Source organism: Dama dama, chromosome 5, assembly GCF_033118175.1.
Source record: "Dama dama isolate Ldn47 chromosome 5, ASM3311817v1, whole genome shotgun sequence".
NCBI lineage: Eukaryota > Metazoa > Chordata > Mammalia > Artiodactyla > Cervidae > Dama > Dama dama.
The window spans coordinates 4308516-4326016 of NC_083685.1; the positions used below are offsets into that span (position 1 = coordinate 4308516).

At 40.5% G+C, this 17501-nt stretch overlaps 1 protein-coding gene across 8 annotated transcripts in view; it reads right to left on the minus strand.

Moving 5' to 3' along the window:
• MTMR3 (myotubularin related protein 3) overlaps positions 1-17501 on the minus strand; it is a 126495-nt gene that overhangs the window by 25622 nt on the left and 83372 nt on the right. For 5 of the 8 annotated variants that reach the window (XM_061141565.1, XM_061141562.1, XM_061141564.1 and 2 more), the window contains 3 exons: positions 13946-14028; positions 11810-11976; positions 892-988 (listed from right to left, as the gene is read on the minus strand). In XM_061141565.1, coding sequence (XP_060997548.1) covers positions 892-988; positions 11810-11976; positions 13946-14028 — 347 coding nt within the window. Of the gene's footprint in view, positions 1-891; positions 989-11809; positions 11977-13945; positions 14029-15806; positions 15828-16636; positions 16786-17501 lie in introns of those variants that run through there. The other 3 variants (XM_061141567.1, XM_061141566.1, XM_061141569.1) reach the window with 3 other exon arrangements.

Consider the following 17501-nt stretch of genomic DNA (forward strand, 5'->3'; position numbering starts at 1 on the left):
AGCCTGTCGCAGCCACAGGCTCCCTGAGGACCCCTCCCACCTTGATTCTCTCCTTTGACTTGTCAGCTGAGAACAGGCAAAGGTATGACACACCTGTAGCTCCTGACTCTTGGCAACACCTTCTTGGCCAAGGTCCATGTTAAGAACTGTATATAGTAATTAGCTGTAGTTTTTCCAGCAAAAAATTAAATGCCATGATAGCTGTTTTCTTGGACTGTTTGTGGGTAGCCATCATAATTTGAGGCAGTTGGAAAGATAACACAGTGATTAATGTCTCCAACTGCTGCAGGGAAACTTAAGAGGAAAAGGACACGTTAGTTTAAAAATCCTGGACAATTTTCTTCCATTTTATAGAAATCTGAATCACCAAAATCATAGTAATTAACTGCCGTTCCCTATCAAAGTTCTTATACCTTCCAAGGAAATATTTAGTAATGGTTACATTAATATTTAAAGGTTAAACAATCATAGCTATGACATTAATTTTAGATCAATGAATTAAAGAACAGAATAAGACAAGCCTATTTCATATGATCTGGGGTAAAAGTACGTAAAAACCAGCTCCTAGGTGTTTTATCGAATAGTGATGAGGACAAGAGAACCTGCCTGCCTACAGGTATTTAGACGTACATGTGCCAGAAGAGAGGCCTGGAGGGGACCGGAAGGAAGACTCCAGGATTCTACTAAGTGAGAATCTCTTTCCACTCCAGTGATAGCAATGGAAACAGAAGGCTCAATAAGTACTCTGAAAATCATACACTTATATTTAATAAATAAAACTCTGTTTTAAAGAAAAATTTTAAATTCAAATGTTCTGCCACATGAGAACTGGGGTTTCTAGAAAAGACAGTGGTCATGAAACACAGTCCACAGGGACCAAATACAACTCACTTGTACTTCTCATTGATGTTAGAAATCCTCCAGGCGTTGTTCATATCAAAACCCATCCGCTCCACTTCATTTTTAAACCTTGACGTTACATGTTCCCCTAGGGACCAAAGACAGACAGGAGAAAGGAAGAAAGGAGTATGATTTTGCAAAACAAGTGGAATAAAAGCACTGGTACCCTACTTAGTTTTGTTTTTTTTTTTTTTTTAAGTATTGTAATAAATACCATATTTAGTTTTTAAAAAAATCTCCTGCTGGGATAAGACTATAAAAAGAAATGAGGAAATTAATTCTGATCAAGGATATTATCTCTTCAATTAAAAATAAATTTAAAAAATTAAAAAGGAATTAATATTATCTCATCTAATCACTACTATCAAATTTAAGGGCAGTATCACTGAGCACATTTTACAGAGGATAAAACAGACTGGGGAGATTATTATGGCAGCTCTGTCTGATCCCAAAACCCATGTTCTTGTCACTATACTGGCTAGCTTCCTACTTCCACATTCAGACTGATGGTATACATAAGAAATAAAATCAGTAAGTTCACCAAGATGAGTAATATGGATCTGTAACTCCTCATGAGAAACTCTCTGGGCCAGATTTCAGAAATTGAGCTTTCTGGATTTTACGGTGGTATATGTATTATCAGTTCAGTTGCTCAGCCATGTCCGATTCTTTGAGACCCCATGGAATGCAGCACACCAGGCCTCCCTGTCCTTCACCAACTCCTGGAGCTTGTTCAAACTCAATGTCCACCGAGTCAGTGAAGCCATCCAACCATCTCATCCTCTGTCGTCCCCTTCTCCTCCTGCCTTCAATCTTTCCCAGCATTAGCGTCTTTTCAAATAAGTCAGTTCTTGGCATCAAGTGGCCAAAGTACTGGGAGTTTCAGCTTCAGCATCAGACCTTCCAATGAATATTCAGGACTGATTTCCTTTAGGATAGACTGGTTGAATCTCCTTGCTGTCCAAGGGACTTTCAAGAGTCTTCTCCAACACCACAGATGAAAAGCATCAATTCTTTGGCGCTCAGTCTTCTGTATGGTCCAGCTCTCACATCCATACATGACTACTGGAAAAACCATCGCTTTGACTAGATGGACCTTTGTTGGCAACGCTGGGTTAATGATCTCAAAAGCATTAAACAAACATTAACACCTTCACAGTGAAATACATGGATAACTCAAACTAAGTGGGTTAAATAAAGCAGCAAATAGCTAGCTCAGATCAAGTCAAACCATCAAATAAAATTAAAATCTTTGATTTTCAGAACCTTATAGATTACAGAATTGCAGTTAAGAGATCATGAGACAGGGCTTCCCTGGTGGCTCAATGGTAAGGAATCTGCTTGCCCATGCAGGAGATATGAATTCAATCCATGGTCCAGGAAGATCCCACATGCCTTGGTCGGAACAGCCAGGCCTCTGTGCCACAACTACAGAGGCTGTGCTCCAGAGCCCGGGAGTCGCAACTACTGAACCCACAAGCTGCCAACTACTGAAGCCTGCACTTCTACAGCCCATGCTCTGCAACGAGAGAGGCCACCGCAATGAAAAGCCCGTGCACCACAGCTAGAGAATAGCCCCCACGAAAAGCCGAGCAGCAACAAAAACCCAGCACGGCCAATAAATAAATAAAAGATCACAGGACTTTAACTGCCTGTATCCAGGAATCTCAAGAAATACCACACTACTAACTAGAACGCCGAGCATTTGTAAGAACATCCACCCAAACAAGTATAACCTGCCTACATTTGCCCTCGTGGATTTGGCTCCTTCTTCCTTAAGACAGCGAGCTAGAGAGGCAGAAATGAACCAAATATAAAAGTCATTAAATCTGAAATATTTCCTTCCGTGAGAACAGAGTCCTAGAACAGTAATTTTATAAAGAACAAACAACAACAAAACAAACCATTCGGCAATACCTCTAACATATAGCCTTATAGGCTGTAAAATAAACACTGTTGGGGCTGGGAGAAACTACAGTAACAAAAGCACAAAACAGCCAGCACTGGTGATCACAGCTTTGCTCTCCTGGGAGAAGAGCTTCAGAATGGGAAACAGCAATTACTTGAATGAAGGACAAATCTATAAAACTACTTCCCATTTAAACTGCTCTTCTTGAGCTTAAACTAGGCATTGTATGTTTCCTGAAGGAGAGCTATAAAATGATGAGGTTCAGAGATGCAAGAGGAAATAATCAACTGAATCTATTCCATTCTGGCGAAGTTTTAAAAGTGGTATAATCTTTCAAACAGGAAAAAGCTATCTGAATTAGGAGTGCCATCTGTCTACAAACTGTAGGCAATGGTGACCATCAAGAATTCTAGACAGGGAGTCTTTTCACTTATAATCACAATACAAAAGCTGTAAAACTATAGCAACTTCCAAGTTCATTAATTAATGACAAGATTTCTCCCAACTTGGAATATAGTTCCAAGTCTCTGAAAAATGTAAAAAGATATTTACTTAGTGGTCATTTACATTAGTACCTCTATCTTAATGGATACCCAGACACCCTAAATAGAATCCTATAAATTTAAGATTAACCATCTCCACATCCCTCCCCTCCCTCCTCCTCAGGCAGTTTTCTATATAGAACCACTGCCCAAGAATGGGTTTAGAATTCCCATTCCCAGCACGAAACTGAGCTACAAACAAACATATACTGAGTAGCCATCATTTAAAAACATCTGTTATTTCAAGTTCCCTGAGAACCAAGAATGAGTTTTAATTCTCTTTGTATTCTCTAAAGCAGTGACTTCATCAACTTTGAATCTGACCATTACAACCTACAGTAAGAATGTTTTACACCACAATTCAATACAATGTATGTTTTAAGAGTTTCATAAAACAATACTGACCCTTACTATGTGTGTGACTCATTGCTATTTTCTATCCTAAGTGTTTCATTTCATACTTCATTTCTTAAAACTTCGGTTTCATGACCCACTGGTGGATCACAACCTGCAGTTTGAAAACCATTGCTTGAAAAAACACTGAGCCGCAGACCTTACATACACAGAGTAAATCAACTGGCTTTTGCGAAACTGTTAGAAGTTCGCTTGTGCTTCTTCTGCCAGAAAAGTGCAAGCCAAGCACAAATACTGCTGGGTTTTCCTTGAGAACTCCCCTCTTAGAATTCTCATATCTCCACCAACTCAACATCAGATATGCTGTAATAACCCCAATTTATCTGGTGGTTTTTATTTCCATTTCAACCCTTCCTATGGGCCTTCCCCATCCCCAAGTGAGGATCTGTACCTCTTTAACATTTTGTGTTTCTTATACTACATACAGTCCAGCAATTATTTTAATGAGAATATAAACTTTTCTTTAAAGCAGTAAGTCCCTCTACCATAAATTCAGTATCAACCAGCAGTCTACAAAAATTCCCCCCCAAAAGTCTAGCTCCCGGGGTGATCCTGAGTACTCACTCACACCTACAATTATATGCAACCTAAAGGCCTGGGGCAGAAGGGCCAGGCCCATACCCAGGATGTGAGGAAGATCAGTACCAGAGTCAGAGAAGGTGAGAAACAGCCTCCAGATTTTCAAATATGGAGAGAAGAACCCTTCTCTTCTGTGAACAAAGGGCCCGGTTCAGTTGTCTAAATGTACAATTACTGGACTGCGATCAAACTCAGAAAGCAGACTCTGCTGACAAGGGCTTTTACTTCCTCTAAACAGGCAGCTGCACAACAGTATATGGCCCAGAGTCATGCTGTTCGTGGTTAATCAAAAGGTGCTTATCAGGCAATTCACAGGGAAGAGGTCAGAGAGGCTGGTCTGATGCTACTAAACTAGCAACTCAATTGCCCAGTCATCTGTCAGACTCCAGATTAATGCTCACATACAAAACTACCACCAAGAAAACAGCTAAAACGAGAAGGATGTTGAGCATACAGCTTGAGTCCATTCTTATTTAGACTTTGAAATGGGGCTAACAGCAGAGTCAAGAGTTTTGCAGTGAACTCTAACAGCATTATGGAGACTTCCTCCAAAACAGATTAAGACTTAGAGCAATGCGGCCATAGGATGGCTGGCTAACTATGACGGGTTATACAGTCAGAAACTAAGATTTACATGAATACAAGGTAATATAATTTTCCCATTTCCCTCCTCTCTGACACATTCTACTCTTAACAGGTTAGGCAGAGAAGAGTCCATAAAAGGTTTTAATAACTTCTAAAAGACTAAACTAACTTCCACCCTTCGGAGTCTATGCCTGTGATCTCATGTGCTGGGGCAGGTTAAAAAATGGCCATGACTTTGAAATACCTCAGGTGCTGTCTCACCTAAAGATGACTTAAAGGAATGTGGCTGTCTGGTCTGCTCCTAACTGGTGAGTAATGCTGTAGCCACCACCAATACTCAACAATACTGGGTAGAGACAGAAGAACTAGGCTGACTGGCTTTAAAAATGCCACCACAGTGTTTTTCAAGGGCGAGTTTTCCTTCACAGTGCAAATATATTAAAGGAAAAAGGCATATATATGCACACATATTCAAACCAAGTCACTGAAGTACACTAAGACTGCATATGACTTGTAGCAGGTTGACTTCAGTGTGGAACATACATATTAAACACACAACACAACCTTTAGTCATAGAGTAAGTTCCAATCAGTTACAATGGTATCACTTTATATATTCATACTTTCCAAAATGTTTTCATAAGCATGACACTTAGGAGGCACTCAAGCATTCACTGAACTGAAACAGTGCTAACTTTCAGAATATACAGATCAGCTTGGGCAGGAAGAAAAATGTCCCACACTTTGAAGAACACAGGAAACTGAAGAGAGGACGGATGGCTTGCCCAGCGTTGTTTTAAAAATTAAATGGTAGAATACAGGTTTGAATTCAGGTTTTCTAGTCCCTAAATGAGTATTTTGCCCCCTAAATGCCTCCATCCACAGCATGAAAAAAAACAAACAAACAGGAAACTGTGGATGTCCTGGCGGCCAACGAATACCAAGTATCGTCAAGGGAAAGAAAGGTCTGGGAACTAAAATCATCTCAGCTCAGGACAAAGCCATCTACAATTAATAAACAGGAGTTAAGTTCTGATCTGGCACATCTTAGGAATATTCTAAGAGTTGACTCAAATCCTAAAGAAACTAAATTATCAAAGAAATAAGGAATCACCTAACGATGAGGAATTTGCAGTCTGTGGTTGTGAGAGAAACAGGTTAGGAGAAATTCAAGCCTTGTTAACTAAACACTAAAGCCCAAAACTAAGGAATGCCTTTTGTAATTAAGAGCCTTAAACAAATCAAAGTTCTTATATAACACAATACAAGGTACACACAATAACTTCTTAACATAATACAACAAGGTACACCCAATAACTTCATTATCCAAGGAGATGGTAGAGATTAAACAATCTAATACATAAGATATGCTGGGGGGCTTCCCTGGTGACTCAGTGGTAAAGAATCTGCCTGCCAATGCAGGAGACGCAGGTTCGATCCCTGATTCCAGAAGATGCCACATGCCATGCAACAACTGAACCCGTAGCACCACATTTAATGAGCCTGTGCTCCAGGACCTGGGAGCCGCAACTATTGAGACCAGGTGCTGCAATTCTTGAAGCCCATGCTCCACAAGAGAAGCCGGGGCAATGAGAAGCCTGCACACTGCAGCAAAGAGTGCCCCCACTAGCCACAACTAGAGCGAAGACTGCACAGCAACAAACACCCTGTACAGCCAAAAACAAATAAATATTAAAAAAAAAAAGAATCCGCCTTGCCCACAGATTCCCTAGTCTTCCCTGGTCTGCGAAGATCCCATATGCCACGGAGCAACTCAGCCCATGCACCACAACTACTGAGTCTGTGCTCTAGAGCCCATGGGCCACAACTACTGAAGCCCACACTCCACAACTAAAGAAGCCACTGCAATGAGAAGCCCATGCACTGAAATGAACAGCAGTCCCTGCTCGCCACAACTAGAGAAAGCCCATGCACGATCATGAAAACTCACCACAGCCAAAAAGTAAAGTCTGAGAAATTCGCATTAAAAAAAAAAAGGAAAAGATGTAATGGGGACTTCTCTGGTTGTCCAGTAGTTACAATTCCATGCTTCTACTGCAGGAAGCACAGATCTGATCCCTGGTCAGAGCAATGAGGGAGACCTGGGTTCAATTCCTGGGTTGGGAAGATCCCCTGGAGAAGAGAAAGGCTACCTACTCCAGTACTCTGGCCTGGAGAATTCAGTCCATGGACTGTATAGTCCATGGGGTCGCAAAGAGTCAGACATGACTGAGCAACTTTCACAGGGAATTAAGATCCCATATGTCGTGTGGTGTGTGTGGCCAAATAAAAACAATTTAAAAAAATGATGTAATGGCTAAAAACTTAGCAAATATACATGTAAAATTCACAAATTTGATTGCATGTAAAATCACTTTAAAAACTAAAAAAAAAAAAAAAAAAACACCTGAAAAGACCCATAAACAAACAAAACCAATGGCATATAAAGATGGAAAAAGAAAGGTGGAATGGATAAAGGAGTGAAGTGAGAGAAAGCTTGGGCACATTCTCATCACCTTCCCAGGCTGGTTGTCGGTGACCTGTGGGAACCACTGTGGGTCGCTCAGATTCCTAAGACTTTCCCTGAGGCTCCGCAAGGGCAGGTGCCTGTTTTTCACCTCATACCCACAGCACATCATACAATCGGTTCCCAATAACTAAGAACTGCTTTCAAGTTTTGACTCTGTCAATGCCCTGCAGTTCAGTTCAGTTGCTCAGTCATGTCCGACTCTTTGCGACCCCATGGACTGCGGCACGTCAGGCCTCCCTATCCATCACCAACTCCCGGAGCTTACTCAAACTCAAGTCCATAGAGTCAGTGATGCCATCCAACCATCTCATTCCCTGTCGTCCCCTTTTCCTCCAGCCTTTTCAATCTTTCCAGCAACAGGGTCCTCTCCAATGAGTCAGTTCTTCGCGTCAGGTGGCCGAAGTATCGGAGCTTCAGCTTCAGTCCTTCCAATGAGTATGCAGGATTCATTTCCTTTAGGGCTGACGGGTTTGATCTCTTGCAGTCCAAAGGAACTCAAGTCTCTTCTCCTACACCACAGTTCAAAAGCATCAATTCTGCAGTGCTCAGCTTTCTTCATGGTCCAACTCTCACATCCATACATGACTAATGGAAAGACCACAGCTTTGGCTATATGGACCTTTGTCAGTAAAGTAATGTCTCCGCTTTTTAACATGCTGTTGAGGTTGGTCACAGCTTTTCTTCCAAGGAACAAGCATCTTTTTTAATTTCATGGCTGCAGTCACCATCTGCAGTGATTTTGGAGCCCCCAAAAATAAAGTCTGTCATTGTTTCTCCATCTATTTGCCATGAAGTGATGGGACTGGATGCCATGATCTTTGTTTTTTTGAATGCTGAGCCAGCTTTTTCACTCTCCTCTTTTACTTTCATCAAGAGGCTCTCTAGTTCTTCTTCGCTTTCTGCCATAAGAGTGGTGTCAGCTGCATATCTAAGGTTATGATATTTCTCCTGGTGATCTTGATTCCAGCTTGTGCTTCATCCAGGCCAGCGTTTCGCACGATGTACTCTGCCCATAAGTTAAATAAGCAGGGTGACAATATACAGCCTTGTCGTACTCCTTTCCAAATTCTGAACCAGTTCGTTGTTCTATGTCTGGTTCTAACTGCTGCTTGTTGACCTGCATACAGATTTCTCAGGAGGCAGGTATGGTGGTCTGGTATTCCCATCTCTTGAAGAATTTTCCAGTTTGCTGTGATCCACATAGTCAAAGGCTTTATCGGAGTCAATGAAGATGTTTTTCCGGAATTCTCTTGCTTTTTCTATGATCCAATGGATGTTGGCAATTTGATCTCTGCTTCCTCTGCCTTTTCTAAATCTAGCTTAAACATCTGGAAATTCTCAGTTCACATACTGTTGAAGTCTAGCTTGGAGAATTTTGAGCATTACTTTGCTAGCATGTGAGATGAGTACAATTGTGCGGTCGTTTGAGCATTCTTTGGCACTGCCTTTCTTTGGGATTGGAATGAAAACTGACCTTTTCCAGTCCTGTGGCCACTGCTGAGTTTTCCAAATTTGCTGGAATATTCAGTGCAGCACTTTCACAGCATCATCTTTTAGGATTTGAAATAGCTCAGCTGGAATTCCATCACCTCCACTAGCTTTGTTTGTAGTGATGCTTTCTAAGGCCCACTTGACCTCACATGACTGGATGTCTGGCTCTAAGTGCTTGATCACACCATTGTGATCATCTGGGTTATGAAGATCTTTTTTGTATAGTTCTTCTGTGTATTCTTGCCACCTCTTCTTAATATCCTTTGCTTCTGTTAGGTCCATACTGTTTCTGTCCTTTATTGTGCCCATCTTGGCATGAAATGTTTCCTTGGTATCGCTAATTTTCTTGAAGAGATCTCTAATCTTTCCCATTCTATTGTTTTCCCCTATTTCTTTGCACTGATCACTTAAGAAGGCTTTCTTATCTTTCTCCTTGCTATTCTTTGGAACTCTGCATTCAGATGAACATATCTTTCCTTTTCTTCTTTGCCTTTTGCTTCTCATCTTTTCTCAGCTATTTGTAAGGCCTCCTCAGACAACCATTTTGCCTGTTTGCATTTCTGTTTCTTGAGGATGGTTTTGCATGGCCTCCTATACAATGTTAGGAACCTCCATCCATAGTTCTTCAGGCATTCTGTCTATCACATCTAATCCCTGAATCTATTAGTCACTTCCACTGTATAACCGTAAGGAATCTGATTTAGGTCATACCTGAACGGTCCAGTGGTTTTCTCTACTTTCTTCAATTTAAGTCTGAATTTTGCAATAAGGAGTTCATGATCTGAGCCACAGTCAGCTCCTGGTATTGTTTTTGCTGACTGTATAGAGCTTCTCCATCTTTGTCTACAAAGAATAAAATCAATCTGATTTCAGTATTGACCATCTGGTGATGTCCATGCATAGTCTCTTGCGTTGTTAGAAGAGGGTGTTTGCTATGACCAGTGCATTCTCTTGCCAAAACTCTGTTAGCCTTTTACCTGCTTCATTTTGTACTTCAAGGCCAAACTAGCCTGTTACTCCAGGTAGCTCTTGACTTCCTACTTTTGCATTTCAGTCCCCTATGATGAAAAGAACATCTCTTTTTGGTGTTAGTTGTAGAAGGTCTTGTAGGTCTTCATAGAACCATTCACCTTCAGCTTCTTTGACATTAGTGACTGGGGCACAGACTTGGATTACTGTGACATTCAATGGTTTGCCTTGCAAACAGACAGAGATCATTCTGTCGTTTTGAGATTGCACCCCATTACTGCATCTCACTCTTTTTGTTGACTATGAGGATTGCTCCACTTCTTCTAAGGGATTCTTGCCCACAGTAGTAGATATAATGGTCATCTGAATTAAATTCACCCATTCCAGTCCATTTTAGTTCACTGAATCCTGAAATGTCGATGTTCACTATTGCCATCTCCTGTTTGACCACTTCCAATTTATCTTGATTCATGGACCTGACCTTCCAGGTTCCTGTGTAACACAGTTCTTCACAGCATGAGACTTTACCTCCATCACCAGTCACATCCACAACCGGGCGCTGCTCTCACTTCGGCTCAGCCTTTTCATTCTCTCTCGAACTATTTCTTCACTCTTCTCCAGTAGCATATCAGGCACCCACCAACCCGGGGAGTTCATCTTTCAGTATCACATCTTTTTACCTTTTCATACTGTTCATGGGGTTCTCAAGGCAAGAATACCAAAGTGGTTTGCCATTCCCTCCTCCAGTACACCACATTTTGTCACAACTCTCCACCATAATCCATCCGTCTTGGGTGGCCCTACAAGGCATGACTCATAGTTTCATTGAGTGGGACTTTGCAATAGGCTTTGCCTCTGAGTCTTCATTTCTTTGGCTACCATAACAGAAACACCACGCTACTCTGACCGTTTGACAAGGTCATGAGGGTCAAAAGTATATATAGTAAAGCACCTTTAAAAATATGCCTATGTTTTGCTTTAATTTAATTAAACATATGAACCAAAAGCTTCAACCAGTAAATGAGCCAGGAAACAAAAGGATACAAGCTTAGATTAGCCTCCCATGTTAAAAACAACCCAGAGCAGGAGTGTTAAGATTGAAGGTTCAGGATTGAGGTTTAAAGGAAAAAAAATCTCTTAAAAAATCTCTAAAGTATACTGTATTAGAAGGAAGCGCACCTTGTTTCACAGCTTAGCAATTCAAGTCATTGCTTTCAAGCTGAACATATCTTTTAAGATTCAGTGATAGATCAGCAAACTTCTATTTATGGCAACACACAATTTATAGAAAATTACACACAGAGAAATGACATGAACTTGGTCAGAGCCATTTCTGAGACAGAAACATAGTGAGGAAGACAAAGATTTCATAAGGAGTCAGGAAGTCTGGAACCCAGACTCCTAGATTACCTACAAAAGGTACTCTAGGACTTGAAAATTCAAAGACAGCAAAAGGTCACTTAGAAATCCATTATTCTGTGGCCTAACCTCACACCTCTACCTTTATTAGTGCTACTTGCTCTAAAATTCTTTTCCCCATTCTATTATCAATAACAGTTTTCCAATCTTCAAAGCCTACTCAAATGCCACTCCTAACCTGAAGTCTTCACAAACATGTATACAACACTCATGGCTCCCTTCCAGGGGGTTTCCATAACACCCATACCCTCAGTATTTTTAGTCAGGCTCAGTAAACTGGTGTTTTCTAATTTTCATGGGGAAGAAGTGACATCTTCTAATGAGCTTAGAAGAATGCTGAGCACGTGCTAGGTGCTTGATGAAAAGTACACTGATTAATAAATACATCAATTTTAGGAGTCTCATTTCATGTTAAGGGTGTCTCAAGCAGTAATTCAGTAAAGCCAGCATTTGCACATTTAGAAAGGCCTACCTGGCCTGCACAGGTCTCCGTGTTGCTCTTTTTCACTGGCGTAGACCTCCATGCACCAAGCATGGTATGCAAACGAGAAGAGATCTTCTATTTTAGCAGGTGGTCGGATTGCATTGTTCAGTCTCTTAAGCCACTCTTGACACTGCTCAAAGGTTGAGAACTGACACCTTTGTAAAGCCAAACAAGTACAAATGTAATCAGAAGACAGCTGACAATGAAACCTAAGGGAAACCACCATTTCAAGAGTGCCTACTCACAGTGAATGATAATTACGGTCAAAAAACATTAGTATAGAGGTGGTCTAATATTTATGATTTATAATTTGAAAAAACACATCCAACAAATTTTAGTCAATGATGGAAAATGTCAAGAAGAAAAAAGCTAGACATGTGGAAAACTTTAATAAAATCTCTTCTGAGACTGATTAATGAAATTATTAAAGTAAAATACCAGTCCCTCTTCCAGGAATGGGGTTTCATTCCACTTCTCCCACCAAAGCTTTATGGTTGTCCCTCTCAAGAAATATGTTTAGAAAAGTTCTTTTTGTTTTGTTATGACATGTCATGCTAAACTCAGAAGCAGTTCACAGTACTACTTTTAGCCAATTAGGGAATAATTTCAAAATTAATCTACTTAGCAATTAGAAAAAATCAGCACCTTTAGACTGAAAGTAAGATACATCACCCTGAAACTCTCAGCTGTGACCGTGTAGAGACCAAAACCGTTCTATTATCAAGTGCGATTTTTAGTGTATATATATAACTAGGAGATTAAAATAATTAAAACAGTGTAAAAAAATAATCTTTTCAAATGCAGTATTTAAAACTGAGTAATTAATACACAAGCTTTTTAAACAGTAAGTTATAACCAGTATCTATCAAAAGCAAGCCAAATCTGAATGGCTAAAAAGCAACTTAAATATTTACCTTAAAACCAAGGAGGAATCAACTATACTCCCAACAAAAATTTGAAAAAACAAACAAGGAGGTCACTTAAACCTCTCTCTTATCCCAGCTAGTGTGACTTATCAACATGCCCACACACAATGTTTACTGGCACTCCAGAATAGGTCATAAAAATAAAACAAAAATTTGGGGAGTGAAAACTGGGACAGCTACTACATTTAAAATTCATTTCAGTCATCCCTTTTCAACCATTATAATGAAGATTAGATCAGATAAAGCCAACACTGAAGAACCTTGACGAGCAGCAGGACAAATGTAGAGTCTTAAAGTGCCTCCCAGATTGCTATCAGTTGCAATGGAGAAAATACAGAAATTACACACAAAGTGGGTGACTCCTTCAAAGAATGATCAAAACTAACATCACTGGTAGGGAACAGGCAGGCACTGTTTGCCTCTAGCTGTAATACAATATCCTGAAGAGGACACCACCTCATGTGTACAGTATTCCAGCTGAGAATGTACAACCTCAATTTATTCCTGAGGAAACACTGGACACAAAAGAAGCATTCTATTATAATAAAAGATTGTTTTCTTCAAAGTGCTAATGTCAAAAAGATAAAGAAAGGTGATGGAAAATATTCCAGATTAAAGAAAGCTACAGAATCATGGCAACTAAATACAGTATGTGACCTTGACTGAATCTTGTTCTGAATGAGGTAGGGGCAATGCTATAAAAAGGCATTATTTGGTCAACTGACAGAATTAGAACATGTGTAGCAGACTGGATAAAAGTATTACAAGTGTAAAACTGTGAAGTTGATAATGATACTGTGGTTATGTAAGAAAATACCCCTATTCTTAAGAAAGCACACTTGAAAATTTTGGGGCAAAGAGCCATGATTACATAAATTACTTTCTAATTGTTCAGAACAAGAATTTCTCACACACACACAAAATAACGCAAATGGGATAAAATGTTAACAGTACTAGTGCTCTTTACTATTTTTATGTTTGTACTTATTTTGCAAATTTACGGTTATATCCAAATAAAAAAGAAAATGTATCTTTCCAGTAGCAAAGTAGCCTGAAGATAAAATATTTTAGGGACTAACTACTCAGAAAATGTCCCTAACTAGGCTGACCCTCAAAAGCAGTTTCTGTTATCAAATCATGAATCTACCCTTTAAAAAGTATTTTCCACACTAAACAACAGCATAAACACGTCACATACCTGATAACTTTGCAGTCTTTGCAAGTCAAATGAAGCTGAAATATATCTCGGCATTCAACACTTTCTATAAGCTGCAATGGGATCTGCAATTAAAAAAAGATGAAGTTCCCTTAGTCAAAAAGGCATTGCCCCTGCAGTTCTGCAATGTGTCCAGCAAGAGTGATCAGAGAGCCCTACAGGAGAAAGAAGCACAGAACTGCATATTCATCTGCATCAACAGCACTCAAGTGATTTGGTGGGTGATTTAGGCTTCCCTTCCTCAGTCTCTAATCAATGCCCTCAAGTCATGTCACAGCACAAGGACAACCAATGAAGAGGAGGCAGCACATCTAGAAGAACAAGGAAATACGGAAATGTGTCATCTCTCCAGCAACAAACTTACAATCTCCTCTCTCAAAGTACTACTTTATGATGCTAGAGCTAGCTGTGATTTGTGGTGACACAGACGCTGAAGGGAACCAGAACAGTTAATCCTGTCCTGTTGACAAAAAAGAGCTGCAGATCAAGATACTAGTGGGACTATACTTGTCTCCTATCCCAAATGCCAAGGTGCCTGGGCCTTTGTGTCAGCAAAGGAGCAATGTGGAAAAGACTGGAGGTCCGACAGTAGACGGGGCTGCTGGTCAGGCGCTCTGCTCAGCAAAAGAGGAGCAACAGCTCTCACAGTGGCCTCATCGGCTAGGTTTACTGTGTTTCAAAAGACAAGCTGAGGAGCCCTGCTTGCCAAGTAGGGCTCAAGGTATGAGTAAGCTGGGATGGTTCTCTCCCTGCCAATCTGGTCATCTGAAACTGAAACAAGATCAGTATAACAGCGGAGGGGGATCAGAGAAGGGAGGCAGATAGGAGGGAAAGCATCTGAAGAGGGTGATAAATCCTCAAGCTGTCGTCAGAATCCTCCTGTCCCTCAACTTTTCCTGACTCAACCCTTAACCTCAAAAATTTCCAATTTCCAAAACTTTTAAGAGAACCTGGTAAAAATTATAGCAGATACTCTCACTCGTTGAAAAAGGATCTTTTTACACTGTATCAAGCCCAATCAAAATGTGGCTCTGGGGGCTGCAAGGAGCATTCCAGCAATTCGTGTTTTGCATGAGGAGGCGGCGGCAGTCTCCTCCAGCACAGACAGAAACAAGAGAGCACTGCCTGCAGCGGGTGGCCCTGCTGCTGGCTGAGCCCCTTTCAGGGACAGGCTTCCGGCAAACCCTGCCCCACCATGCAGTTGCCAGAGTCAGCTGAGAACTCTCAGAACAAGGACGTGGAGATCGAAAAGAAGCCCTTATGATGGACATGTCGAACAAACACAAAGAAACTCGGGTAGGAATTAAAAAAGAGAAGAAAACAAACTACTGTTACTCAACTAATGGCTGAGAGTCCTACCTCAGAAGTAGAGCCTTCTAGATTTATCTACAAAATTCCCTCATAATAGGACCAGAAGTAAGAGAAAGACTAAGAACTCCTGTCTGTGTTCAGAGAAAGAAAAAGGACCTCTGGCCCTCTGTTTTTAAGTCCTTTACCCCAAGGTGCTGTGAGAAACCGGAGCTGATGCAGTTAAAGATTCTTTTAAGACCTGTACATCTAAGAAGGAAAAACAACAATGTATCAGTAGGGATAAACTGTGAAGGGTTAATAGGAGATTAAGAGATCAGAAGGGGACACTGATTTTTCCTCAGGCTGGTCCTCTGGGTATCCTGTAACAGACTCATATTAGGTTTTTTGTTTTTTTAAACCTACAGTCCCCATTCTCCCCCAAAACCCCCCCAAAAACAAAAACAGAAAAAGAGGTGCCAGGCTGGCAATTCAGAGGCCTGAGTTCTAATTTCAATTTTCTAAAATTTTACCAACCAAAATTCCGCCTGCTTACCAACATCCTTGGACAATCCTCTAACCTTCCCACATGCCACCAGCCTTTGCTTTCCGGTGGTCCCAGCTTAGGGAGGCCCGGGCACAGGGAATGGGCAGAGCCTGGGGTGGAGCGCAAGTGAGCTTTACAGATCCACAGGCTCTCACAGCAATCACGTGCTCCATGTCCCCTCCAACACCCTACCTTATAGCTAGAAAACCTGAAAACCTACTAACATTATTACAGATGCTGGAGGGGATGGACCAGCCTGTGCTATTTTGCCACAAAGAACAAAAGTTTTACATCCCTACTATTTTGGACTAGAGCCCAAGAGCCTATGTTCAGACTTCTAAAACACAAAGATGCAACACTTCAGAGTATGCAAAACATTTGCTACCTACATGCTTCCAATATACAATTTTTCATGTATTTTAACACTGCAAACTTAAGAAAGAAGGATAAAAATACTGGTTGCTAGTATATAGATTATAGCAAATCACAAGAAACCACCATGTATATTCAAGTCATAGATAACAGCAAACAGATTTTAATAATCATGCAGATTATCACATGCAAGGAAGTTTAATATGCAGCAAGAACAAGGACATAAAAGAGAAACACTTGATTTTGTATCAAATGAACAGCTCCTTTTTTTCTTCCCCTTTCATCTTAATGTTACTCTTCAATGTACCCACCCTCAAGATTGCCTTCTCTTTGAAAAAGGCAGGGCTAGTTAGCTTTTCCTCTTCATACAGTCAACCAAAATATAAAATAAGCTTCTCTACTTCTTTAAAGGCAAGTCCACTGATTCAGGTTTCTCAACTTTCATCACATATGAGGAGGGTCCTTACCATTTCTGTCACTAGACATACCCCAAAGCAAAGAAATACAGGTTCATGAGGCAGACCATTTTATAGCTCAAGAAGGTTAAGACACTCCACCAAAGCGAGCGGCAGAGTCAGGACCAGAATCCATGACTGCCTTCCAGCTCAGGGTCCTTCCGACATACGTGGTGTGCCGTTCTTCCTCTAAGACGCCCTTCCCTTTTGTGTGAGCACTACTTTAGTTTTTCTTTCACTATTAAACAGCCTCTTCACCAGGGAGCTTAAGAGGAAAACACAATGTAACCCAACATTCTACAGAGGCAATTCTAAGAAATCTGAAGTCACAATCATATCCTCCCTAACCCAATGATTCAGTGCTTTGCAACAACTCATCCTCATTTTGCTCCTTTCTTCTCTGCCTTCTACTTGCCAGGCAATTCTCTCTCCCATTACAGTGCTTTTCTCCTTATAAAACCCACCAAATTCATGCTTAAAATACATCAAACACACTTCAGTGCTGTTAATCAATTCCTCTAAAGGTCAAAAGTTATATTACATACACCAAAACTCATGAGAGCATCAATCCAAAAGAGCAGGACAGCGGCAGTTTAAGAACCTAATAGACATGCATAAGTATAAGAGAGTTGCAGTACTCGTTCCAGAGGGAATGTTTATGTTATTTCCTACTGTATTTACCGTAATTCATTCTGGGTCTGAATATGTGTGAATTACTAAGCACCACAATTTAAAAGTGGGATAATGTATACTTTTTAATAATAAATGCCCTTATATAGACTGAATGGGGAAGTACTAACCTTGCATACACATGGCAAATAAAAATGGCAGTAACAGAGTAAAAATAATGTAATGAGTCTTAACCTAAAATCTATAT